We start from the raw sequence: 25,505 nt of genomic DNA, 5'->3' as shown, positions 1-25,505 counted from the left end.
TTTTCTTTTCTTTTCTTTTCTTTTCTTGTCTTGTCTCTTCTCTTCTCTTCTCTTCTCTTCTCTTCTCTTTTTTTTCTTTTCTTTTCTTTTCTTTTCTTTTCTTTTCTTTTCTTTTCTTTTCTTTTCTTTTCTTTTCTTTTCTTTTCTTTTCTTTTCATGTTTATTTTTTTAAGTAATCTCTACCCCCAGTGTGGGGCTCCAACTCATGACCGTGAGATCAGAGGCACATATTCTTCCAAACTGAGCCAGCCAGGCTCCCCAGCACTGTGCTAGTTTTTAGCTATGGGACCTTAGAGAATTGTCTTTGTCTTGTTTAGGAAGTTTAGAGGAAACTCTCACTACCGCAACTAAAAAGTACTTTGTGATTCAAATATGGGAACTGGAAGACATTTTCTTTTACTTATTTTATTTTTCTAAATAATTTTTTTAGTGTTCGTTATTTATTTTTGAGAGAGATGGAGACAGAGCACAAGCAGGAGAGGGGCAGAGAGAGAGGGAGACACAGAATCTGAAACAGGCGCCAGGCTCTGAGAGTGCGATGGGGGGCTCAAACCCATGAACTGGTGAGATCATGACCTGAACCAAAGTCGGACACTTAACAAACTGAGCTACCCAGGCGCCCCAAGACATTTTCTTTTAGAAACATTGATGTGATCATTTGGTGGCAATGTTGCCTTGCTATGTGACCTTGGGTAAATTGCTTAATTTTATTGTGATTTAGTTTCCTCACATGTGAAATGGGGATTATAGTATCTAACTTACTTAAGGGTGTTGTGAGGATTAAATAAGTAGTATGCATAAAGTGCGTAGAACAGTGCCTAGCATATGGTAAGCATAGTAATCAGTATACAGTATTAGAATAGAATTAGTTTTCATAAATATATGAATGTAAATTGTGAGACATATGTATACTAGCCTGGGAACCAAAGTCCACTGCATAAGATTGAATCTGTATGAAAATATATGTATCTGTCCCAAGTTCAGAACTGATTTGCAAATAGACTTCTGGAATATAATATGCCCAATGGTATATTGGTAGTTAATCTCCACATAGGAAAATATAATAGTGAGACTGTTAATACTTCTCAAGGAAATAGGGGGACATCTTTTTGTCTTTTATCTTCTGCTGCCCTTATTCTCTATTCTCTTTGTAGAGGGAACATCTATTTGAAAACAAGAAAGTACTTGGTTTTCCTTTTCATAAAATTTTGGTTTATAATATTTATTTACTTTCAGAAAATATCATATAACATCAAAATTCTTTGAAGAAATAAATATTTCTCTAACTAGAATAATTATTCTCTGAATAATCTAGAGATTATTCATTAACCTCTTTTGATAAAAACACCTTTTAAATGGTAGCAGTAACAGTAATACATTTTAAAACGTCCTTTGTTTCATTGATATTTTTATGTTCTTATGCTAAGAATTTTGTTCTCCCATTTTCTTTCTTAGATTGATTTCGGGGAAGTTCTTTTTATTTAAGAATGTCTAGGGGCGCCTGGGTGGCGCAGTCAGTTAAGCGTCCGACTTCAGCCAGGTCACGATCTCGCGGTCCGTGAGTTCGAGCCCCGCGTCAGGCTCTGGGCTGATGGCTCAGAGCCTGGAGCCTGTTTCCGATTCTGTGTCTCCCTCTCTCTCTGCCCCTCCCCCGTTCATGCTCTGTCTCTCTCTGTCCCAAAAATAAATAAACGTTGAAAAAAAAAATTAAAAAAAAAAAAAAAAAAAAAAGAATGTCTATTTTTTGGGGGTACCTGGGTGGCTCGGTTGGTTAAGTGTCCAACTCGGCTCAGGTCATGATCTCATGGTTCATGAGTTCAAGCCCCGCGTCGGGCTCTGTGCTGGCAGCTCAGAGCCTGGAGCCTGCTTCAGATTCTGTGTCTCCCTCTCTCTCTGCCCCATCCCCACACATGTTCTGTCTCTGCCTTAAAAATAAATAAAACATTAAAAATTTTTTAAAAAAAGAATGTCTATTTTTAAAAATTTTTTAAATTTGTTTTTTAATTTTAAATGTTTTTATTTATTTTTAAATTTTTTTTTTTCCAACGTTTATTTATTTTTGGGACAGAGAGAGACAGAGCATGAACGGGGGAGGGGCAGAGAGAGAGGGAGACACAGAATCAGAAACAGGCTCCAGGCTCTGAGCCATCAGCCCAGAGCCCGACGCGGGGCTCGAACTCACGGACCGCGAGATCGTGACCTGGCTGAAGTCGGACGCTTAACCGACTGCGCCACCCAGGCGCCCCATGTTTTTATTTATTTTTGAGAGAGACAGACAGCGTGAGTGGTGGAGGGGCAGAGAGCTAGGGAGACACAGAATCTGAAGCAGGTTCCAAGCTCTAAGCTGTCAGCATGGAGTCCAGTGTGGGGCTTGAACTCATGACCTTGAGATCAAGAGTTACATGCTCCACCGACTGGGCTAGCCAGGTACCCCAAGAATGTCTATTTTTTGGCATTTAGTCAACTTGTTAAATTATCTATCATTTTATTATTGATTTACCCTTCTTATATCTCAGAAGCTGAATCCATTGACAAAAATACAGTTGTAATAGCCATGGAAAATGCTGCCCTGTACCTCAGGCTCCAAATGGTGGAGTGGGCATTTCACTCACAAATTCTCTCTGTTTTTGTGTCAGGTGTGTAAGGAGATAGCCTTATCCCAAAAAGGCAAAACCCAACACATATTATCTTTTTTTATGGTTTCTTTTCCTTCCTTTTTAGGAATTGATGACTTTGTTTTCAATAGAGTATTAAGAAGTCCTCCTAAGATCACCAACAGTCTTATTAGGGATTATGGAAAGCCATTTTAGAACAAGAAAGAAAAGAATAATTGCGGGGCGCCTGGGTGGCTCAGTTGGTTGAGCATTTGGCTTCGGCTGAGGTCATGGTCTCATGGTTTGTGAGTTCGAGCCCCGGGTCGGGCTCTGTGCTGGCAGCTCAGAGCCTGGAGCCTGTCTTCGGATTCTGTGTCTCCCTCTCTCTCTGCTCCTCCCCTGCTCGTGTCCTGTCTCTCTCTCTCAAAAATAAATAAACATTAAAAAAAAAATAAAAAAAAATAGAATAATTGCTAAGGGACTTTGTGGGGGAGGGAAATTCACTTAGAAGAGAGGTGGCTGAGGCACCTGGGTGGCTCATTCGGTTAAGCATCTGACTTTGGCTCAGGTCATAATCTTGTGGTTCATAAGTTCAAGCCTTGCATCAGGCTCTGCCCTAACAGTGCAGAATCTGCTTGGGTTTCTCTCTCTCTCTCTCTCTCTCTCTCTCTCTCTCTCTCTCTCTGCCCTTACCCCACTTGTATGTGCTCTTTCCTCTCTCTCTCTCTCTCTCTCTCTCTCTCTTTCTCAAAATAAATAAAACTGGGGCACCTGAGTGACTCAGTTGGTTAATTATCTGACTTTGGCTCGGGTCATGATGTCATGGTTCGTGGGTTCGAGCCCAAAGTCTGGCTCTGCTGTCAGTGTGGAACCTGCTTTGGATCCTCTGTCTCCCTCTCTCTGTCCCTCCACCCACTCAAAAATAAATAAACATTAAGAACATGAATAAAACTTAAAAAAAAAAAAAGGTGACTGCCAGGTGTGGGAAGAAGTAGAATTGAGAGTGAAAGTTAGGGTGCTAAAATTGTGGAAATAAATCTCTCTCCACTACTGGTTTGCTCTGAATAGACTTTTCAGATTTCTTGTTAAGTACGAGAAATCTTTGACTCATTGCCTTAAAAAAGTATATTCAAGATGGATGTGTTTTATCTGTAATATTTGGCTTTCTTTAACATGAATTTTAGATGTATAAGTGACCAGGTGTTTTAATGTGCCAATTCAGAGGTTCTCTTCTTCTTCCCTTTTTTTTTTTTTTTGCCAATTTTTTAAAATTTTTATTTATTTTTGAAAGAGAAAGAGACAGAGCACAAGTGGGGGAGGGGCAGAGAAAGACGGAGACACAGAACCCAAAGCAGGCTCCAGCACAGAGCCCGACACAGGGCTCAAACTCACAGACTGTGAGATCATGACTTGAGCCGAAGTCAGACGCTTAACCAACTGAGCCACCCAGGCATCCCAGTTTTTCTAATTTTTTAAAAATGTTTACTTGAGACAGAGTGAGCGAGCGAGCATGAGCAGGGGAGGGGCAAAGAGAGGGAGAGTAAGAATCCTAAGCAGGCTCTGCACTCACAGTGTAAGCACGGTGCAGTGCTCGAACCCACAAACTGTGGGATCATGACCTGAGCCGAAATCGAGAGTTAGACACATAACCTAATGAGGCACCCAGGCTTCTCTAGAGGATTTCTAGAGGATTTCTTCTAATTTAATTAAGTTGGGACAGTTTTTCCTCCTTTCTGTATGTGTAGTTCTAGAACATGTTTAAAATTTCTTTCTAGGGGCGCCTGGGTGGCTCAGTCGGTTGGACGTCCGACTTCGGCTCAGGTCATGATCTTGCGGTCTGTGAGTTCGAGCCCCGTGTTGGGCTCTGTGCTGACAGCTCAGAGCCTGGAGCCTGTTTCGGATTCTGTGTCTCCCTCTCTCTCTGACCTTCCCCCGTTCATGCTCTGTCTCTCTCTGTCTCAAAAATGAATAAATGTTAAAAAATAAAATAAAATAAAATAAAATTTCTTTCTAAAAATAATTGTTCATGTAATATTTTAAAATATTATTTTAGACATTTATATTATGAAAATTTTAGAAGCCAAGAGATGAAAAAATAACCTTAATTCTATGAAGGTGGATCCATTTTTCATTTTCATTTTTCATTTTCGACATTACTTAAGCTGTAGTGAATATATTTATACTTGTATCTTTTCCACAGTTTTGAAAAGATTGACTTGGAATAAATACTTTCGTTAGACTGCATTCCCAGAAAGGAGTTAAAAGATCTTCTTCAACTTACAATGGAATTACATTCTGATAAACCCATTATAAATTGAAAATAACCTACTTTAAACAAGCTCTGAACACTTAGCATTAGCCTACAGTTGGGCAAAATCATCTAACTCAAGGCCCATTGTATCATAAGGTGTTGACTGTCTTATGTAATTTATTGAATACTGTACTGAAAGTAAAAACAATGGTTGTATAGTGTATTGGTTGTTTACCTTGCAAGTCCCACATCATGCTCCATGCTGACAGCTCAGGACCTGCTTGGGACTCTCTCTTTCTCCCTCTCTCTCTGTTCCTCTTCCTCCCCCGCTTGTGCTCTTTCTCTCTCTCAAATTAAATAAATAAACGTCAAAAAATTTTTTAAAAATTCAAAGTATAGTTTCTGCTGAATGCATATCACTTTTGCATCTTGGTAAATTTGAAAAATCATAAGTTTAACTATCTTAAGTTAGCGACCACCTGTACTTAGTTGAAACTGTCTTATGGTTCTTTCTAAATACATATTGTCAAAACGAAAAAATATCAGTACATTAATTTTTTCTTCTTATTACCAAAGTTAAATATTTTTTTATACTTGTGTATTTTCAATATCGTTAATCTCTGAAGTGCCTATTTTCTCCTTTCTGTGGAATTTGCACATATAGGTGATAAAACAGAACCTGGAGTTGATGCTAGTAACTTGTTAGTTTTAATTTTTTATCTTTATATTTTTAGTAGAAAATTTAGTATCATTTAATTTCAGAAGTAGTAGAAAATTAGGAATTTATATGGGCACATTCTTTATAGTTGTATCTTGTATGCTATAGGTCTGAGGACCTGGAAATGTTAAATTTTTTTCTGATGATTTTTTTTTCTAGATTGAAGAAGGTATTGTTGTAATGGAAGATGATTCTCCAGTGGAAGCTGTGAGCACACCTAATACTCCCCGAAACCTTGCTGCGTGGAAAATTAGCATTCCATATGTAGACTTTTTTGAAGATCCCTCCTCTGAAAGGAAGGAGAAGAAGGAGAGAATACCTGTGTTTTGTATTGATGTTGAAAGAAATGATAGAAGAGCAGGTAGGAAGTTCTCTGAATACATTTCTTAAAAGGCGCCAGTTAGTCTGTTTGTCAGGAATGGTAAACATTTTGCCATTTCTAACTATTGAGTATGACTGCGTGTCCAAAAGATAAGTGTCTGGGGGCGCCTGGTTGGTTCAGTCAGTTGAGCGTTCGTCTTTGGCTCAGGTCATGATCTCACGGTTCATGGGTTTCAAGCCCTGCATCTGCTGTCAGTGCAGAGCCTGCTTGGGATCTTCTGTCTCCTTCTCTCTCTGCCTCTCCTCCTCTCTCTCTCTCAAAAATAAGCAAACATTCAAAAGATAAGTGTCCGAACAGAAAATTGAATGAAAACTTAGGCTTTTCTAGGTTATCTCTAGTACCACTTAACTAATTAGTTTGTTCAACCAATGCATATGCCACCTGTGAGACACCTGACAATGCAGCAGGGCATTTTATGTAATGTTCTTTTAATGGTTTTGCTACCATCATTAGCCATTATACTTATTATTAGTAACCCACTTAGCACTATATTGGGTATTATACCAATTTCATTAAGACAGCATTTCTCCTCCTCCATTGTTATGGGCTAATTAGAATTTATAAAAATGTGATAAAACACAATGTGGGAAGTTTTCATCATGTTTTCCTGTCTTCTTTCGGTTGTTTCAGGTGTGGACTAATAGATATAGGTGTAAATAGTATCCATGATGAGATAACAGACACCACCCTGGCTTTTGCCCAAGAAGTAGGGCATTCAGTGTAAACAAAAGCACATCAAACTTGTGCACATTTTGGGAATGATGAACAGAAAGATAAAATTGAGCTCAGGAAGAGGGAACTGTTTGTGGTGAAAGAAGGAAAGAAAATGGCAGTGTTAGGAAATGGTTTTGAGAGAGGACTGATGAAGTATTACAGCATGAAGGTCAGTGCTAATAATTCCCCTTATTTGTTTTTCTTTTTTTTTAATTTAAAAATATTTATTTGTTCTTTTTAAAAAAACTTTTTAATGTTTATTTATTTTTGAGAGAGAGAGACAGACAGAGTGTGAGCAGGGGAGGGACAGAGAGAGGAGACACAGAATCCGAAGGAGGCTACAGGCTCTGAGCTGTTAGCACAGAGCCCGATGTGGGGTGTGAACCCACAAACCACAAGATCATGACCTGAGCTGTAGTTGGACGCTTAACCAATTGAGCCACCTAGGCGCCCCTATTTATTTGTTCTTGACAGAGAGAGAGAGAGTAGAGGGGCAAAGAAAGAAGAAGAGAGAGAATCCCAAGCAGCCTCCATACTCAGTGCTGAGCCTGACACGGGGCTTAATCCCATGATCCTGAGATCATGACTTGAGCCAAAATCAAGAGACAGATGCTAAACTGACTGAGCCACCCCAGCGCCCCAATTATTTTTATTCTAAGCAACTTAAGGCACAGTGAGGTTATTTGTTCTAGTTCACTTAATAAATGGGGAAGCTGGGATTGGAATAGGCAGTCTGACTCAACTCATTGTGTAAACCATTATTTTGTGCTATTCAGTTTGGTAGCCACTAGCCTCATGTACCAGTTAAAATTAAATTATATTAAAATTTTAGTTCCTTACTTACAATAGTCACATTTCAGGTGATCAATAACTACATGTGGCTAATATCTACTATATTAATGCAGATAATAGAGAACATTTCAGAATTGCAGATAGTTCTGTTTGATAGTGCTGTTCTACACTGTATTAGATCAGGACAATTGGTAAATATTTGAGGGACCCAAAATTGATTACAAGTTTTTATGAAATACATAATTTATTTCTGTGACACTTAAAAATCTTGACTGTATAATTGTTTTAAATTTCTGTCAGCTCTATGATTCTTTTCTAGAAAAATGTGTTTTGAGATAACTTCATAAATAGGTGAAGTTTATCAGTCCCTTAAGAAATTTAAAATTAAGATATGGGATAAAATATGTTAATAATGTGATGTTAAGGAATAATAAATCATTAAGACTGGAAGAAGTTCTGATAGTAGTTTATAAAATTATTTATTACTTACTGTGTATCCATTCAATTTACAGTTGGGCATGAGCCTGAACATTGGTCTGTCTATAGAAGATATCTTGAATTCTATGTACTTGAATCAAAACTAACAGAGTTTCACGGTATGTTGTCCTTTTTGTATAAAACATTACATTTTAGTATTAGCTTTCTTGAAGAAGCTGTTGAACTAGATTCATTTTTTTATTTTAAGTAATTATGCAAAGAAGTGTAATACTTAACATAGGAATGTACTGTTTTTATCTTATTTCTGCTTACAAATATTTTTGAAGTTTTTACAGTATACATGTATTACTTATTAATTTTTTAAAAAATATTTATGAGAGAGAGAGGGACAGAGAGAGCACGAGCGGGAGAGGGGCAGGGAGCGAGGGAGACAGAATCCAAAGCAGGCTCCAGACTCTGAGCTGTCAGCAGAAAACCCAACACCGGGGGCTTGAACTCACGAACTGCAAGATCATGACCTGAGCTAAAGTTGGACACTTAACTGACTGAGCCACCCAGGCACCTCAATAATATTAAAATTTAAAAGATAGCTATTGTTTAATTGTATTGTAGAAAAGTTTCTCTCTCTAGTTTAATTTTTGTTTATTTCCATGTGGCAGAGAATTTAAACCAGGCATTTTAGAGTTGCTCTGCTCTTTTACTACCATCTTTCTTGATAAACATGTTTGCTCTGAATCATGACAAATGTTTTGATTTAGCTCTTAGATTTAGATATGAAGACAAAATTCGTAATATTTCTTTTAAGGTTAGATCAATCAGAAAAGGGGAGCACTTTCCTTTTTTTAGTTATTCTCTTCACCTCTCAGTCTGTCTTATCTATTTTAGTTAATATCAAGGATGTAGTTATAAAGTATTTCCAGTCATTTTGCATGTAGATTGGTGAGTTCTATTTGTGTATTCTGAATCTTTTTCTTTTAGACCAGCTTTGTGGAGTGTCCCTGATCCAAATTCAGGTTGGTTCTCTATTGAGGACAGGAACCTTTTTTACCCTTCTTTACTAAGTGCTCTAAGTAAAACACTTGATAAAGAGACTACAGGAAGGTAAAAAAAAAAAAAATACAAGGTCCCATTCCAATCTTTTTGCTTAGATTTTGAATTTGTACTTGTCTTTAAATGGTTTTCTCTTGGGGCACCTGGGTGGCTCACTCGATTGAGCGTCTGATCCTTGATTTTGGCTCAGGTCATGATCCCAGGATCGTGGGGTTGAGTCCTGCATCGGGCTCTACACAATTAAGATTCTCTTCCTCTGCCCCCCTCCGCTTGCTCTCTCATAAATATATATATATATATAGATAGATAGATAGATAGATAGATAAATGAATAAATAAATTTAAAAAATGGTTTTTCTTTTTCTCTGCCAGTTTTGTGCAATGTCATTCTTGTCTCGTTCTTTCTCTGAGAAATTTTCCTTTGGGTTTAGAGTTGAGAGAAGATAATTTATTCTATACTTTAAAGTCCTGGGTCAACCTAAGTTGATTGGATTCCCAACAATATTTTTCTTTTTTGGTATTTAAATTTCCAGTCAGCCCTATTTGAGAAAGCAAGTCCATGTTGTTTGTTTTTATTTTTTTTTAATTTTTTTTTTTAACATTTATTCATTTTTGAGAGACAGAGACACAGTAAGAGGGGGCAGGGCAGAGAGAGAGGGAGACAGAATCTGAAGCAGGCTCTAGGCTCTGAGCTGTTAGCACAGAGCCCAACATGGGGCTCTAACCCATGAAGCATGAGATCACGACCTGAGCCGAAGTCAGATGCCCAATCAACTGAGCCACCCAGGTACCCTGAATGTCCATGGTTTTTAAATTTTGTTTTTTTAAGTTTGTATAGTATTAGCAGAATGCTACCTTTTCTCCCATGATAGAGTAGGTATTTCTTTGTAAGATTTTGTTGAATAGAATCCCACCAACTTCAAGATAATCTCATGATAAGTTTTTGAAGCTTTTTTACTAGTATCGAAGGCTAAATAAGTCTTTGTCAATGAAGAGTTGGTGAAATTTTGGATATCTGTATATTCAGGTTCTTTGGTTTGGACTTCTGAAGTGAAGCTCATGGATTTTGTCAAGATTACTTAAAAGATAATGCCACATCACTGTAAGAGCATTGTGAATCTGATTTTGCCATAGTGAATTATAAATTAGGTTTTAAAGATGGTAGCAGAACATAGTAATAACTTACATATATATTAATTTCAGGCACATTTCCTGATGCCCAGCTTCCTTCCAAGAGGATCATTGGCCCCAAAAATTATGAATTCTTAAAGTCAAAGAGAGAAGAATTTCAGGAATATCTACAGGTATAGTAGTAACTTAATTTAAAACATTGCTAATCCTAGCATTCTCTAATCTTTTTTTCTCTTGTATATATATATTTTGCTTTATAAATACCTGTCAATGTGGACTTCTAAAATTCTTTTCTTTTTAAGTTTATTAATTTTTGAGAAAGAGACAGAGAGAGTGAGTAGGGGAGGGGCAGAGAGAGAGAGAGACAGAGGATCCCAAGCAGACACTGCACTGCCAGTGCAGAGCCTGATGCCAGGCTCGAACCCACGAACTGTGAGATCACGATCTGAGCTGAAACCAAGAGTCAGATGCTTAACCGACTGAGCCACCCAGGGTCCCCCTGAGCTACCCAGGTGTCTGAATTTTATTTTATTTTTTAGTGTGTGCACATGGTGTTATATAAACAATGTAATTGGTATGTGTTTTCCATTGTTGATGCAGTCAATTTAAAAGTTACTTACTTGGGGCGCCTGGGTGGCGCAGTCGGTTAAGCGTCCGACTTCAGCCAGGTCACGATCTCGCGGTCCGTGAGTTCGAGCCCCGCGTCGGGCTCTGGGCTGATGGCTCAGAGCCTAGAGCCTGTTTCCGATTCTGTGTCTCCCTCTCTCTCTGCCCCTCCCCCGTTCATGCTCTGTCTCTCTCTGTCCCAAAAATAAATAAACGTTGAAAAAAAAAATTAAAAAAAAAATAAATAAATAAATAAAAGTTACTTACTTGAGGGGCGCCTAGGTGGCTCAGTCAGGTAAGCATCTGACTATTGGTGTCGGCTCAGGTCATGATCTTACGGTTGTGAGATTGAGCCCTGCATTGGGCTCTGCACTGACAGCCAGAGCCTGCTTGGGATTCTCTCTCTTCTTCTCCCTCCATCCCTCTCCTTCTTGTGGATGCTCGCTCGTGTGCTTGCTTGCTCTCTCTCAAAAAAAAAAAGTTGCTTACTTGAGACTAATATAAAATTAATGACCATCTTTCTTTAATCAGGTGTCTAAGACCAAAGAGTGGATACTTTTTACTTTTTTTGTTTTGTTACAAAAATCTTTTTTTTTAATGTTTGTTTATTTTTGAGAGAGAAGGTGTGGGGGAGGATCAGAGAGAGAGGGAGACAGAAGATCCCCAAGCAGGCTCTGTGCTGACAGCAGAGTCTGATGTGGGCCTTGAACTCATGGGCGGTGAGATCATGACCTGAGTCAAAGTCAGACGCCTAACCAACTGAGCCACCCAGATGCCCCCTAAAAAAACCTTTTCTTTATTTGGCCATGAAATTTTTTAGATTTTATTAAGTACTCAGTTAAATTTGGATGCCTCTTTGCCCAAAGTAAGTATTTTAAGTTAAAAAAATACTCAACAGTATAAAGGAATATTTACATTTTATTTCGTGTGTTTAAACTGTTGAATACTTCAGCCCAGAAAATATTCATTATATAAGTTTTTGGTGGCGTGAAAATTGAAATATGAAATATTTTATTATTATTATGTTATTAACTTTAAATTATTAACGTCTACAAGGATATTTGAATGCAGCATATAGGAGTGTTAACCTTTGCCTTTGTTGATACCATTAACCCATTATTTGAATGGACTAAATCTTTCTAAGAATTGGAAGTACTGCATTCTAGAAGAGTATTTTCTGGTGATATGGAGCTAAAGGTTGCTGTTACTGGTATTTCATTTATACAGATTTCTGCTCATAAAGTTTTGCAACTGTTTCAAGTTACAAAACAATATTAGGTAAGACTGGGTTAATTTTGGCTTTAAAAAGTCAGTTTATCTTGTAAGAAAATAGTGTTGCAAGAAGAACAGACAACAAATTTTTCAAGTTCACATTTCTACATTTAGTTTTCTTCAAAACCCTTGTGCCAGCTTCTTTTAATTATCAAGATATTGTAGTACTTGTTTTATAGTTGAGACACAGAAATAATATTAGCTAATGTTTAATCTTCCTGTGTATCAGGTACTGTGCTAAATGCTTTATATAATAACGTTATAAAGTAAGGAATAGTATTATCTTCATTTTACACTTGAGGAAACTCTTAGGTAGTTTAGGAACTTTTCTAGGGATACCTCACTGGTAAATGGAAGAGAGCCAGAATTCAAATTCTTTCATGTCTGACTGTAGAGGTTGAAGTCTTATCTGCTATGTGATATATTCTTTCTACAAATGTAGTTTTGTTATTCTGCAGATAAAATAGCTTTTGAGGATTTATAATTTTTTTTTAATCATTTTAATATAGTTTGATCACCCTTCTGGTTATTAAGCTGTTTTTTCCCTTTTTTTTTCCTTTTTCATTTAAGAAACTTCTGCAGCACCCAGAACTGAGTAATAGTCAACTTCTGGCGGATTTTCTCTCCCCCAATGGCGGGGAAACACAATTTCTTGATAAGATACTACCAGATGTAAATCTTGGTAAGTCAGTTTAAAGAGTCATGTATGAGAGGATAAACTGAGAGGTGCCTGGGTGGCTCAGTCAGTTAAGTGTTTGACTGTTGATTTCGGTTCAGGTCATGATCTCACGGTTCATGAATTTGAGCCCTGCATCAGGCTCCATGCTGGCAGTGTGAAGCCTGCTTGGGATTGTCTCTTTCTCCCTCTCTCTCTGTCCCTTCCCCATGGGTGTGCTCTGTCTCTGTCTCTCAAAATAAATAAACATACTTAAAAATTTTTAAGAAGTGGATAAACTGAAATAATCAGCATTTTCAGATTAATGAAGGAAGAGTAGTTTATATAGTGAAACCATGTATCAAATTCTAATAGACTTATTATACACTGTTAGTAGGAATATAAATTGGAAACTAATTGGGAAAACAGTTTGTTATAGATCTGAATGACCCAGTAGTTCCTCTCTGAGATATATACTCTAGAGAATCTTATATTCATATTAAAGAATGTTCATAGCATTATTGTTTATAACCAGTCACTAAAACTGGAAATAATACAAATGTTCATCACCAATAGAGTAGACAGATAAATTGTGGTAGATTCATAAAATGAATACCTATAACGTGTAGCTATTTGCAACAACATTGTTAATCTTAAAAACGTGATGATGAATGACAAGCAAGACACAGAATATATGCAGCATGGTTTCTTTTACATAAAGTTCAGTATAGACCACAGAGATAAAGGCAGGAAAAATTTGGATTGTTAAAGATAATAATGGAAGTAGGGGCACCTGGGTAGCTCAGTTGGTTAAGCTTCTGACTCTTGATCTGGGCTCAGGTCATGATCTCATGGTTTGTGAGTTCGAGCCCCACATCAGGCTCTGTGCTGACAGTGCAGGTACTGCTTGGGGATCTCTCTCCCCATCTCTCCCAGCCCCTCCTCAGCTCTCTCTCTCAAAATAAATAAATAAACATTAAAAAAAAAGAGATAATAATGGAGTAAAGCAATATTTCTAAATATATTTTATATAATATAATCTGAAGTATATATAGAAGTAAATAAATGAATTAAATGTTGCAAGTGGGCATTTGGCTTTCATCTGTATCTCTTCAAATTAGTACATTCGGTCAGAGCCAAAATATTTGGTATTTGTACGTGGAGGTTTTCTTATCAGGGGAAAATGGGAGAACGTTTTATATTTGGTTATATATGATGTTTAGAAGACAGAATTGGGTAGACTTGGTTGCCAACTAGGATTGACTAAAGAAGAAGAAATGATCAGAGATGTGACCCAGATTTTCTATTTAAACATTTGGATGGATGCTGTTACTTGCTGAGATAAGGAATAAATTAAGGGTAGTTCTGAACTTGTTGAGTTTATAGAATCCAGTGAGAGGTTTTGTAAGGTAGGAGAGGCCAGGAGCCAGGCAAGCAGTAGAGATTTGAGTGTTATATGAAGTCAGATTGAGCACATAATTTGACTTAGGAAGAGCATGTAGAAGAGACAGAGAAGCAAAGAGAATAAAGCTCATCATTTAAGGAACTTGGAGAAGTCTAAGAGAGGAGTAGTTGATGGGGGTAGAAAGGAGAAATAGTCTGGTGGGAGAGGGTTAGGTGGTTTTCATGTCATAAAATAATCTACATTTTATTTTATTTATTTTTATTCTTAAATGTTTATTTTTGAGAGGGAGAGCACAAGCAGGGGAGGGGCAGAGAGAGGAGGACAGAGGATCCCAAGCGGGTTCTGCGCTAACAGCAGCGAGCCCGATGTGGGGCTTGAACTCAGAAACCATGAGATCATGACCTGAGCCAAAGTCAGACACTCACCCAACTGAGCCATCCAGGTGCTCCCAACAATCTCCATTTTAATTTCTTATTAATATGTGTTCTGCTATTGCCATAAGCCTACTTTTTTCTAAATTGAACTGAAAGAAATTTAAGTCGCATTTATCAATTTTGACTAATTTTTAAAGGCATTTCTAATGTTTGAGAAAATCTCAAGGTGTTTGATATTTTAAAATAAGGGAACCTGGAGATAAGATCAAGAAGAGATTTTGGCAAACAGGATTAGAATATGTATTCTTAACCTAAAATTCAGATTATAAACTATTTAACCAATTTAAATGTTGTAGCAATTCTTAAAATTTTTTTGACTTTTGTATACTTTTAGATATCTTTATATATTCATCATTGTTTAAAATCTTTTGAAAACATTTCTTATGGAAAATTTCAAATATACACAAAAGTAGAGAATTTTGTATAATAAACTTCTCACGCTATTGCAACAGTTATCAACACTTGCCTTGGTCAGTCCTTCCCGCACCGCCCCCCCCTCCCCAACACTACTGGATTATTTTAAAGTAAATCCCCACAGGTTCCTGAGCCCCACATCCGGCTCCCTGCTGTCATCACAGAGCCCACTTCAGATCCTCTGTCCCCTTGTCTCTCTGCCCCTCCCCCTCTTGCTCACGCACGTGTGTGTGCTCTCTCTCAAAATAAACATTAAAAAAAAAGAATACCATATTTATTGTAAATTTCTGTTGAGTGTGAAATAGTAAGTTATATTTTTTATTGTTTTACTTTTTTTACTTGGCTTTTGAGTATTTAAAATTACCTAGTGAAAAAAAAATTACCTAGTGAAGTATTCATGTGAGCAATTATGCAGTATATTATGCTTTCATAAAATTAATATTTTACTTTTAATTGCAGGTAAAATTATAAAGTCTGTTCCTGGAAAACTAATGAAAGAGGTGAATAACTGATTTACATATATTCTGTAACATGATAGTTATAACCGTATTTAAATATCAGTGAATTTTAATGCATTATATGATTATTAAAAATCATAATCTTGATTTTTTATTTTCATACCATGATTTCTATGTCACAACAGAAAGGCCAGCATTTGGAACCTTTCATCATGAATTTCATTAATTCTTGTGAATCTCCAAAGCCTAAACCAAGTAAACCGGAACTGACCATTCTCAGCCCTACTTCAGAAAACAACAAGAAGGTACTGCATATTTATTGTTTGACAGAGTCATAAGGTTTGAAGTTACCCTACTTGGAACAGCTTTTCCATTGTAGGGAGAATCATGTGTTAATGAAATGAATGGGACTTATTTCCTTTATATGGAAATCAGTTGTACAGTGTAAGTAGGGTATTTTATGTAGTTGCTTGCATCTTTGCTTTTAACAGGTAAATTTTTCTTTATATAATTGCATTTGCAAATTTCTAACATTTATGTATTTGGGGGATTTTTTATTTTAAGTCTATTCTTTATTTTGAGAAAGGGAGAAAGAGAGTGAGGAAGGGACAGAGAGAGAGGGAGAGAGAGAATCCCAAGCAGGCTCCACACCGTCAATGCAGAGCCTGATACGGGGCTTAAACGTATGAAGCATGAGATCATGCCCCTTGGGGGATTTTTTAAGGTGGTTTTCTTAGGTTGTAAATCACCAACTTCTAATACTCATGAAGTAAATTGATACAATGTAGTCATGTTGATTTGATGCTTATTTTATCTAATCTTAATGGCTTATATAATATTTAATCCATTAAGCAAGTATTTTAACCTGCGCCAACACTGGAATATAAAGATATATTTCCTGTCCACAGGAAGCTCAGTTTAGTGCCAGAATAGTGCTCAGCATGAGGAGCTATGTGAGCTCAAAGGACAGCCTTCCCCCTTTACCCCCAAAACTCACTTTTTTGTTATTACTATAAAAGGTGTCTTTAATATTTTTTTCACTTTATCACTTTCATTTGATAAATACAGTTAATTTTTATGTGTTGATTTTTTTAAATTCAGTAACTTTGCTAGACTTGAATTTTAGTAATATATCTATTAATTCTTTAATACACATTATCTGCAAATGGTGGTTTTGTTTCATTCATGGCTAGGACCTGTTGTACAAAGAGAATCATTTCAGTATTTCACCATTAAATAGTGTATAGTATAGCTTTTTTCATAGATATTCTTTATAAGGTTAAGGAAGTTTGCACCATCTTTATGGGTGGAGTTGGTCTATACTGGAATGAATTATGCTTGCAAACCAAGGTTTTTACTGTAATTTTTCTTTCTCATTCTATCCTTGCCAATTTTTTAAAAAAACTTATCTATTTATCTTTTTTTTTTTTTTTTTTTTCCCAACGTTTATTTATTTTTGGGACAGAGAGAGACAGAGCATGAACGGGGGAGGGTCAGAGAGAGAGGGAGACACAGAATCGGAAACAGGCTCCAGGCTCTGAGCCATCAGCCCAGAGCCCGACGCGGGGCTCGAACTCACGGACTGCGAGATCGTGACCTGGCTGAAGTCGGACGCTTAACCGACTGCGCCACCCAGGCGCCCCAAAAAAACTTATTTATTTATCTTGAGAGAAAGAGCACAAGCAGGGGAGCAGCAGACAGGGAGGGAGGGAGAGAGGATCTCAAGCAGGTTCCATGTTCAGAACAGAGCCGGATGCAGGACTTGAACTCACAAACCATGAGATTATGACCTGGGCCGAAATCAAGAGTCGGACACTTAACTGACTGAGCCACCCAGGTGCCCCAATCATTGTCAGGTTTTGGTATTAAAGTTATATTAACCTTTTTCTGTTTGCTGGTAAAATTATAATTGGAATTATTAGTTCTTTAAATAATTTATATGATTGGTTGTTAAAGTCCTGTAAGCCTCAAGTTTTGTTTATAGGAAGGTTTTCTTTAAAAACCAATTTTGGGACTCTTAGGTGGCTGAGTCGAGTGTCCAACTTTGGCTCAGGTCATGATCTCGTGGTTCGTGAGTTCAAGTCCTGAATTGAGCTCTCTACTGTCAGCTCGGAGTCAGAGCAGAACCTACTTCAGATTCTCTGTCCCCTCTCGCCCTGCACCTTCCCTGCTCATTCTCTCTCAAAAATAAATAAACATTAAAACAAACAATTTCTTTAGTGATTATAGTATTCTTCAGATTTGTTTTGTGAGTCCGTTTTGATAGGTTATATTTTTCTTTAAAAAAAATTTTTTTTTAACGTTTATTTATTTTTGAGATAGAGACAGAGCATGAACAGGGGAGGGGCAGAGAGAGAGGGAGACACAGAATCTGAAACCGGCTCCAGCCTCTGAGCTGTCAGCACAGAGCCCGACGCGGGGCTCGAACTCACGGACCGTGAAATCATTACCTGAGCCAAAGCCGGCCGCTTAACTGACTGAGCCACCCAGGCGCCCCGATAGGTTATATTTTTCAACGCATTTTTTATTCAATCTAAATTTGAAAATTTTTTGTCCTGAAGTTGTCAATAATATCCTTTTAATTTTTTCTAACATCTGTAGTTATATCCCCTTTTATTTTTTATATTATTTGTGTCATTTTCTTTTTTATTTATTTATTTTTTCATTTTTATTTTTTTTTTCAACGTTTATTTATTTTATGGGACAGAGAGAGAGCATGAACGGGGGACGGTCAGAGAGAGAGGGAGACACAGAATCGGAAACAGGCTCCAGGCTCTGAGCCACCGCCCAGAGCCGGACGCGGGGCTCGAACTCACGGACCGCGAGATCGTGACCTGGCTGAAGTCGGACGCTCAACCGACTGCGCCACCCAGGCGCCCCTCTTTTTTATTTTTTTGATCAATCTTGCCAAAGATTTTGTCCTTTTAATCTCTTGGCTTTGTTGATCTTTTCTAGCGTACTTTTAGTTCCTTTATTTCTGCTGTTTCATTATTATTATTATTATCAAGAATAGACTTTTTTTGCATAGTTGGGAGTAAGTAGGGCTGAGATTTCATTGCATTTCATCATTTTTACTATAAGAAATTTTTTGCATCTTTTTTTTTTCACATTTTCAGACTATGACTGTTACTGTCAAACTTTGGTTAGAGCTCAATATTCACCTCTAAACACCCTTTAATTAACTAGTGAATTATAATCTTTAAGTCATGTTAGTTTTAAAATTAGCTGTCATTAATATATTTATACATCTTTATATGTTTATTTGCTCATTTTGGTATAAAAAAGCAAAGGGGTTCTTCCTATGGGTAATTATCTGTTTTGTCTTAAATGAATGGAGACTTTTGTGTACTACTTTGGGGAGAATGTATTTTTTAATTCAATTTTGGATATAAATGTGGAATTTTGGAGACAGAGCTTAACCTATCTAATGCTCTGTTTTTATTAAAAAAGGTTTAAATGCCTGTGTTCTGTTGTCACTTTAGCCTTAGTGTTTGTTTATTAGCAGGTGTAATAAACTATGCATCTCTTTACTATTTCAATTTTTACTTCAGCTTTTCAGTGATCTATTTAAGAATAATGCAAACCGTGCTGAGAATACAGAAAGAAAGCAAAATCAGAATTATTTTATGGAGATGATGACTGTAGAAGGAGTCTATGATTACCTGATGTATGTAGGTAAGGTCTGTCTGGTTATATTAAAACCTATTTTTCATTCATGTGTCCTGTATCTTCTGTGATACAAATTAATGCTCTTCACTATTGCCCCATTGTAACTTCTTTTTAAATTAAAGACACTTCTTTTATTAGAATTTGATACAAATGGTCCTGAACATATTAAAGTTACTAGTGTTTACAAATAAAATATTACCATTTTTGTGTTTTCACATTGGAGAATGTTTGAAATACTGTTTATCTTAACAAAATATTCTATATGATCCCTCTCAGGACGGGTGGTTTTCCAAGTTCCTGACTGGCTTCATCATCTCTTAATGGGAACTCGAATCCTGTTTAAAAATACCTTGGAAATGTATACTGACTACTATCTTCATTGTAAACTAGAACAACTATTTCAGGAGCACCGTTTGGTCTCACTTATAACACTTCTCAGAGGTATTTTCTCATGTGTTTGTTTCAGGTCTTGTGTACTGTTGTGTCTTGTTTTTCATTGGTTTATTGGTATTTCTGCTATGAAGAAGTACTTCGTGTATAATAGGTGAAAATATTTCTTTTTGTTTCATTTTAGATGCCGTATTCTGTGAAAACACTGAACCTCGTTCTCTCCAAGATAAGCAAAAACGAGCAAAACAGACTTTTGAAGAAATGATGAATTACATTCCAGGTGTAATATCTAAGTAGTAAATACAGATTAGCACCCCTTTGAGATCACGATGTATAGTAATTATTGAGGCCAATTTTTATTTTGAGTTTTCATTTTAGTAATAGTTACTAAGGACAAAGTAAAATTAACTCATTAGTTAAATAAAATTTGGTTTTTATGATATAAGCACAATGAAATTTAAGACAGGCTTTTTCTACTTATGCAACAGCCAGATTTTTTTAGCAACAACTTATAATCAGACTGATCAAAGTGATCTGTTTGTGGGACAGTTGGAATCCTGCTGCCCACTCTACAATGAGAAGAGCTTCACTCGTGTTTATGAGTAAAAGGTCAGAATTCATTCATTCATTTCAAATTTATTGAGCTCTTTCCACATGTCAGGCACTATGCAGAGTGCAAGGGATATAAAAAGTGTACTTGAGTAGTTCAGTCTAGTGGACAGACAGACATACAGATAAAACATACATATGATAAGAGAGAAGGCATGTTCAAGTCACAGAGTGTGTCTCAGAGGAGGAGAATGATCATTTCTCCTGTAAAGGAGGTAAGCTTGGACCACAAGGTAAATAAATAGTAGTAACCTGTTACAGAGATGGGAAATACAAGGAAAAGATGCAAGGAGTCAAAGCAGAGGATACTTAGTTTAGAATATTTTGAGTGTGAAGTTCCTATACAGTATTCAGGAAGACATGTCTAGTAAGTAGTGAGATACCCAGGTTTTGAAATTGGATTAATGAACAGTACAGGATAGAGACATAGAGGTTATGTGTAGTGGATAATAATGCCCAGAGAGAAAATACAGAGTAAGAATCAAAGAAGCCTTTGGACTGTACCTTTGGACTGTACCTTAGAGAATTCTCATCATTGAAAAATTAGTCTCAGAATAGTCCTATTGCTCTGTGTGAAGACAGTTAAGTTAAATCCCTGGTCTGAATATAAAAGTGAATAAAAGCTATTCTGGGGTAAGTCTTTCTTTAGGTAAATGATGAAATAATTTCTTACCTGTTTTGTAATAGTGACCCTTAGCATTCATGGCTTTAACAGTCTTAGTTTGATATTCAGGGACAACATGGAAAGCCACTGAATGTAATAATTTGTTATTTTGCTGAGGCATGAATTTGAATCACCTCTACTTCAAGACTCCTTTTGGGAAGGAATAATTTAGTAAACTTAGCATGTCTTTCTGTTGTCCTCTACCCCTCAATCTTACTTAGGATTTCTGAAGGATCTGAAAGGATCACTTATTTTTGTCCATTATGGTTCACACTTATTAATTGGGAAGTTCTGTATAGTATTGGTGAATTAGCAGATTCATAAAGGTCCATATTGGGCCACATAATCTTGAAAAGATCAAGGATCTACTATGCTTGTTATAAATTGAATTTGGCCTTTGCCACTTAGGGTTAGATTTATCTCCTAGAAGCAAACATAGGGTGAGACCTTTTTCAAGAACATCATTAAGAGTTTTATTATGTTTGGGGGGGAAAGGACACATATTTGGGCATTAGGTTTACTTGATAATTTTACTTTTTGCCTTGGGGAAAAGGTTTAGTTGAGGTTTTTAGTAAGGACTGACTCTTTAGTAATAGAAGTGATACATGACATCTGTGCAGTCAAACATGAATCAGAACTTTTTAGATCCTAAATTAGTATTTAAACATTTCCCAAAAAGATTGTTCTGTAAGATGGTTAATAATAATTATGCAAAAAGTACAAAATAAAGTGGTCATATTCATTGAGGAAAGTCTATATTAAACAGTTAACTTTTTTCCTGATACTAAGATATTCAAACATTATGAAAAAATATATAGTAAAAAGTAGAAGCCATCTCCCCAATGTGCATAAGTAGCCATGTACTCAGCTTGGTGTTAATCATCACAAATATTTTTCTGTGCATTTCTATATGTGTGTATACAAATGCATATGCATAATTTTGGGATTTTATTTGTTTTATCTGAATGGAATAACACAGTGTGTATTACTTTACAACTGTCTTTTATCACTTAATAGTGTAAATAGTATAACAGTATAAATAGTATAAGTTTTTTTACTGCAACACTATTCAGCACTTGCAGTATACTTGGTGCATTGTGAATCTCCAGAAGGAGGATATATGGTTCTGAGTTTCTTGACCATAGAAGTGTTTTTTCCAGGAGGCTCTTGCAAGAACACTGGTTTAGGAAGTGCTGATTTACAGTTTTTGTGTAATATCTGTGAAACAGAGTGAAGATTTTGCTTTATGGTCCACTAAATGATGAGTCACTTTGTAATATGAAATGTTTCACATTTGGCTTTCTTGTTTAGATCTGATAGTCAAGTGTATTGGTGAAGAAGCCAAGTATGAAAGCATCAGACTTCTATTTGATGGCTTACAACAGCCAGTTCTCAATAAACAGGTAAAAATCATTAAAGGAGGTTGACTAGTGTTGGCTAGGTTTTGTGAACGACACACAGTAGGATTCTGGTATGTTATTGTGAAGTGACACTCTCAAGGTGGTGCACTTCAAACATTCGGACAGAAAAAAAATGTTTCATCTTTGTTACTCTTTTTTGCTGACTACTTTTTAATTTTTTTAAGTTTTCTATTTTAATTCCAGTATAATTAACATATAGTGTCATATTAGTTTCAAGTATATAATGTGATTTAACCAGTCTATATATTACTCAGTCCTCATCAGGATAAGTGTACTCTTTCTTAGTCCCCTTCCCCTATAGCACCATTTCCCCTTGCCTTGTGGTAACCATCAGTTTGTTCTCTAGTTTACTTTTTTTTCTTTATAACATAAGTAGTTTTGACTTAAAATAAACATAGATTCATTGTAGAAAATTTGGAATTTATACAAAATTCATGAAATAAAGTAAAATTTTAAAAATTAAGAATTCTATCATTCAGATTACATTAGAATAACCACAGTTAACACTACATATATAGTGCAGTATGTACATATTTTGTTGAGATCCTAATAAGTTAAAATTTTGTATCCTGCTTCCTTCAAAATTTTGTTATGTATAAAATAGTTAAGATAAAATGAATTATGCAGCATAATAATAAAATGTCCACATGTGTATTTGAGTTCTGCTCCCTGCTTTCTCGTTTAGACATAACCACAGTCCTCAATTTTGTGTTTATCATTTTTATGGTTTTTTGTCTAATGCCTTAAAAAAATTTTTTTTGGTGCTTTAGCTGACTTATGTTTTATTGGACATTGTGATACAAGAACTATTTCCAGAGCTCAATAAGGTAACTGAAAAGCAGCAGTTTTATTCTTTGTTTTTGATGGTATGCTGACATTTATTTTAATAAGGGACACAAAAATTAAGGAAACCCTTGTTACTATGATCCTTTTAAAAATGAACAACCTTAACAAATGACTCTTTATATTTTCTTTTTTCAACATGCTTAAACATAGAGTCAGTTTTGGGTGGACAGGAAAGGAATAGCCTGTGTTTTGACTTCCCTGCTTCCTAATTACAAGCAGATAGGAATGTTATATACCCTGTAGTCTTTCCAGAGAAAGGTATGAATTTAAATGCTAGCACTAGAATGGGCCAAACTCTTCAGGCTGTTATCTGTCTGTGACACTGAATGCTGTGTAAGTCAGTCTTGAGTGTTTTTGAGGTGTTTGAACTTATATGAACCCAAGAGTACAAAATGAATTGGAATTACAGCATGGCAAAATGTCTCTCTCTCTCTCTATGTCTTAGGTTAGAATTTTAATACACTGCAATTGTTATTAGGCACTTCACAAATGAACGCTGTTTTATTGTCTTCTATTAAATAGATTTATTTTTACTTTAGGTACAAAAAGAAGTTACCTCTGTGACGTCCTGGATGTAAACATTTGGATTTGAGATACAATGACCAGATAGATAACAAATTTCTGCTTTGCTAATTAATGTAGTATATATGTACTTTTTTCTTTTACTTTTGTATATTCTTGTATATATCATGTAATCCAGTGTCTGAATTTTTGATTTTTTTTTGTTTTAATAAAGACTAACACAAACTTAATAATGATTAAAAGTGATTGGGTTTCATAGTCTTTCATTTTACACCTGTTACCAAAATTTTATTAGAATATATGTCATTTGCTGTTGCCATTTTTTAAAATGTTTTATTTACTTATTTTGAGAGAGAGAGAGCATGTGAGTGCCAGCGGGACAGAGAGGGGTGGGGGGGGGAGAGAGAATCTCAAGCTGACAATGTGGAGACTGACCTTAAGAACTGTGAGATCACAATCAGAGCCAAAATCAAGAGTCGGATGCTTAACCCACTGAGCCACCCAGGTACCCCTACTATTGCCATTTTTTAAAGAGGTAGGGCAAACAGATAGGACCAATAATCTTTGTATTGTATCACTTTGAAAATAATTATGTTTAGTGTGGAGAAATTGTAGTAAGATCTGATTTGCTTTCTTTAGAGTTCATACATTTTAGTAGATGTATCTTTTCTTTTTTTTTGCCCCTATTTTCTACACAGGTAACTGTGTTTATAAAGAAGACATCCTTTATGAGTTTTTCTTAAGAAACAAAGCACTTTTCCTTACTCTTGCTGGATTGACAGGTTATTGCCCTTTTTAAGTGTGAAAACTGACTACAGATATTTCTGATTGTGTGGTTGCAGCTATATTTTACTGAATGAATGTAGCTATATTCCAAAATCTTATATAACAATTTAGTCAAGTAGATTTTTGGATTATATTGTTTATTATCTCTCCAAAAGGAAAATACAGAATTAATTGTATTTCTTGAGGGAAGTTAATTTTTTTTTAATTTTTAAAATGTTTATTTGGGGCGCCTGGGTGGCGCAGTCGGTTAAGCCAGGTCACGATCTCACGGTCCGTGAGTTCGAGCCCCGCGTCGGGCTCTGGGCTGATGGCTCAGAGCCTGGAGCCTGTTTCCGATTCTGTGTCTCCCTCTCTCTCTGCCCCTCCCCCGTTCATGCTCTGTCTCTCTCTGTCCCAAAAATAAATAAACGTTGAAAAAAAAAAAATTAAAAAAACAATGTTTAATTTTGAGAGAGAGTGAGTGACGAGTGGGGGAGGGGCAGAGAGATGGAGATAGAGAATCTGAAGCAGGCTCCAGGCTCTAAGCTGTCAGCACAGAGCCTGATGTAGGGCTTGAATTCACGAAATGTGAGATCATGGCCTGAGCCGAAGTCCGCTCTGAACCAGCCAAGCCACCCAGGCGCCCTAATTAAAAATTTTTTTTTAATGTTTGTTTATTTTTGAGAGGGAGACTGAGCAAAAGAGGGGGAGGGGCAGACGGAGAGGGAGATAGTGAATCAAGAGCAGGCTCCAGGCTCTGGTCTGACAGCACAGAGTCAGACACGGGGCTGAAGCCCATGAAATGTGAGATTATGACCTGAGCCAAAGTCAGATGCTTAACCAACTGAACCACCCAGGCTCCCCTTGAGGAAAGTTAAATTAAAAGATTAGAGTCAGTGTTCGGAATTCTACTTACAGTTCCCTCCCATGCTATACTTTTCTCCTTAAAACAAGTTTGTCTTTCAAGATTGAGCATCTTGTGTTTGCTAATTGGTCGTAGCATTCATTCAGGCTATATTTATTGAGTTTCAACTATGTATTAGATACTAAGCTGGGTAATAGGGAACTCTAAATATAATTTGGAAATCTAACCTGTTTAATACTGTTTACTTATTTTTTTTTCCAAAAAAAGTGGTTATTAGGTGTTGGAATTTTTTTAATGTTTATTTATTTTTGAGAGAGAGTACATGCATGAGTGAGGGAAGGGCTGAGAGAGGGAGACAGAGGATCCGCAGCAGGTTCCACACTGACAATAGAGTCTGATGTGGGGCCCGAACTTATGTAGCCACGAGGTCATGACCTGAAC

At 36.4% G+C, this 25,505-nt stretch overlaps 1 protein-coding gene across 9 annotated transcripts in view; it reads left to right on the top strand.

Annotated features, from left to right (window-relative positions):
• SNX14 (sorting nexin 14) overlaps nt 1-25,505 on the top strand; it is a 102,977-nt gene that overhangs the window by 56,136 nt on the left and 21,336 nt on the right. For 5 of the 9 annotated variants that reach the window (XR_006717383.1, XR_006717384.1, XM_045498941.1 and 2 more), the window contains 11 exons: nt 5,723-5,924; nt 7,964-8,047; nt 10,142-10,242; nt 12,518-12,629; nt 15,315-15,355; nt 15,499-15,618; nt 18,865-18,988; nt 19,259-19,423; nt 19,557-19,652; nt 21,957-22,048; nt 22,837-22,893. Coding sequence is in view for 7 of the 9 variants with exons in the window: in XM_045498941.1 (XP_045354897.1) it covers nt 5,723-5,924; nt 7,964-8,047; nt 10,142-10,242; nt 12,518-12,629; nt 15,315-15,355; nt 15,499-15,618; nt 18,865-18,988; nt 19,259-19,423; nt 19,557-19,652; nt 21,957-22,048; nt 22,837-22,893 (1,194 nt within the window). In the remaining 2 variants the exon portion in view is untranslated. Of the gene's footprint in view, nt 1-5,722; nt 5,925-7,963; nt 8,048-10,141; nt 10,243-12,517; nt 12,630-15,314; nt 15,356-15,498; nt 15,619-18,864; nt 18,989-19,258; nt 19,424-19,556; nt 19,653-21,956; nt 22,049-22,836; nt 22,894-23,451; nt 23,681-25,505 lie in introns of those variants that run through there. The other 4 variants (XM_045498943.1, XM_045498946.1, XM_045498947.1 and 1 more) reach the window with 1 other exon arrangement.

Source organism: Leopardus geoffroyi, chromosome B2, assembly GCF_018350155.1.
Source record: "Leopardus geoffroyi isolate Oge1 chromosome B2, O.geoffroyi_Oge1_pat1.0, whole genome shotgun sequence".
Classification (NCBI taxonomy): domain Eukaryota; kingdom Metazoa; phylum Chordata; class Mammalia; order Carnivora; family Felidae; genus Leopardus; species Leopardus geoffroyi.
The sequence above is the reverse complement of the archived record's forward strand: the minus strand, read 5'-3'. Positions and strand labels throughout refer to the sequence as shown.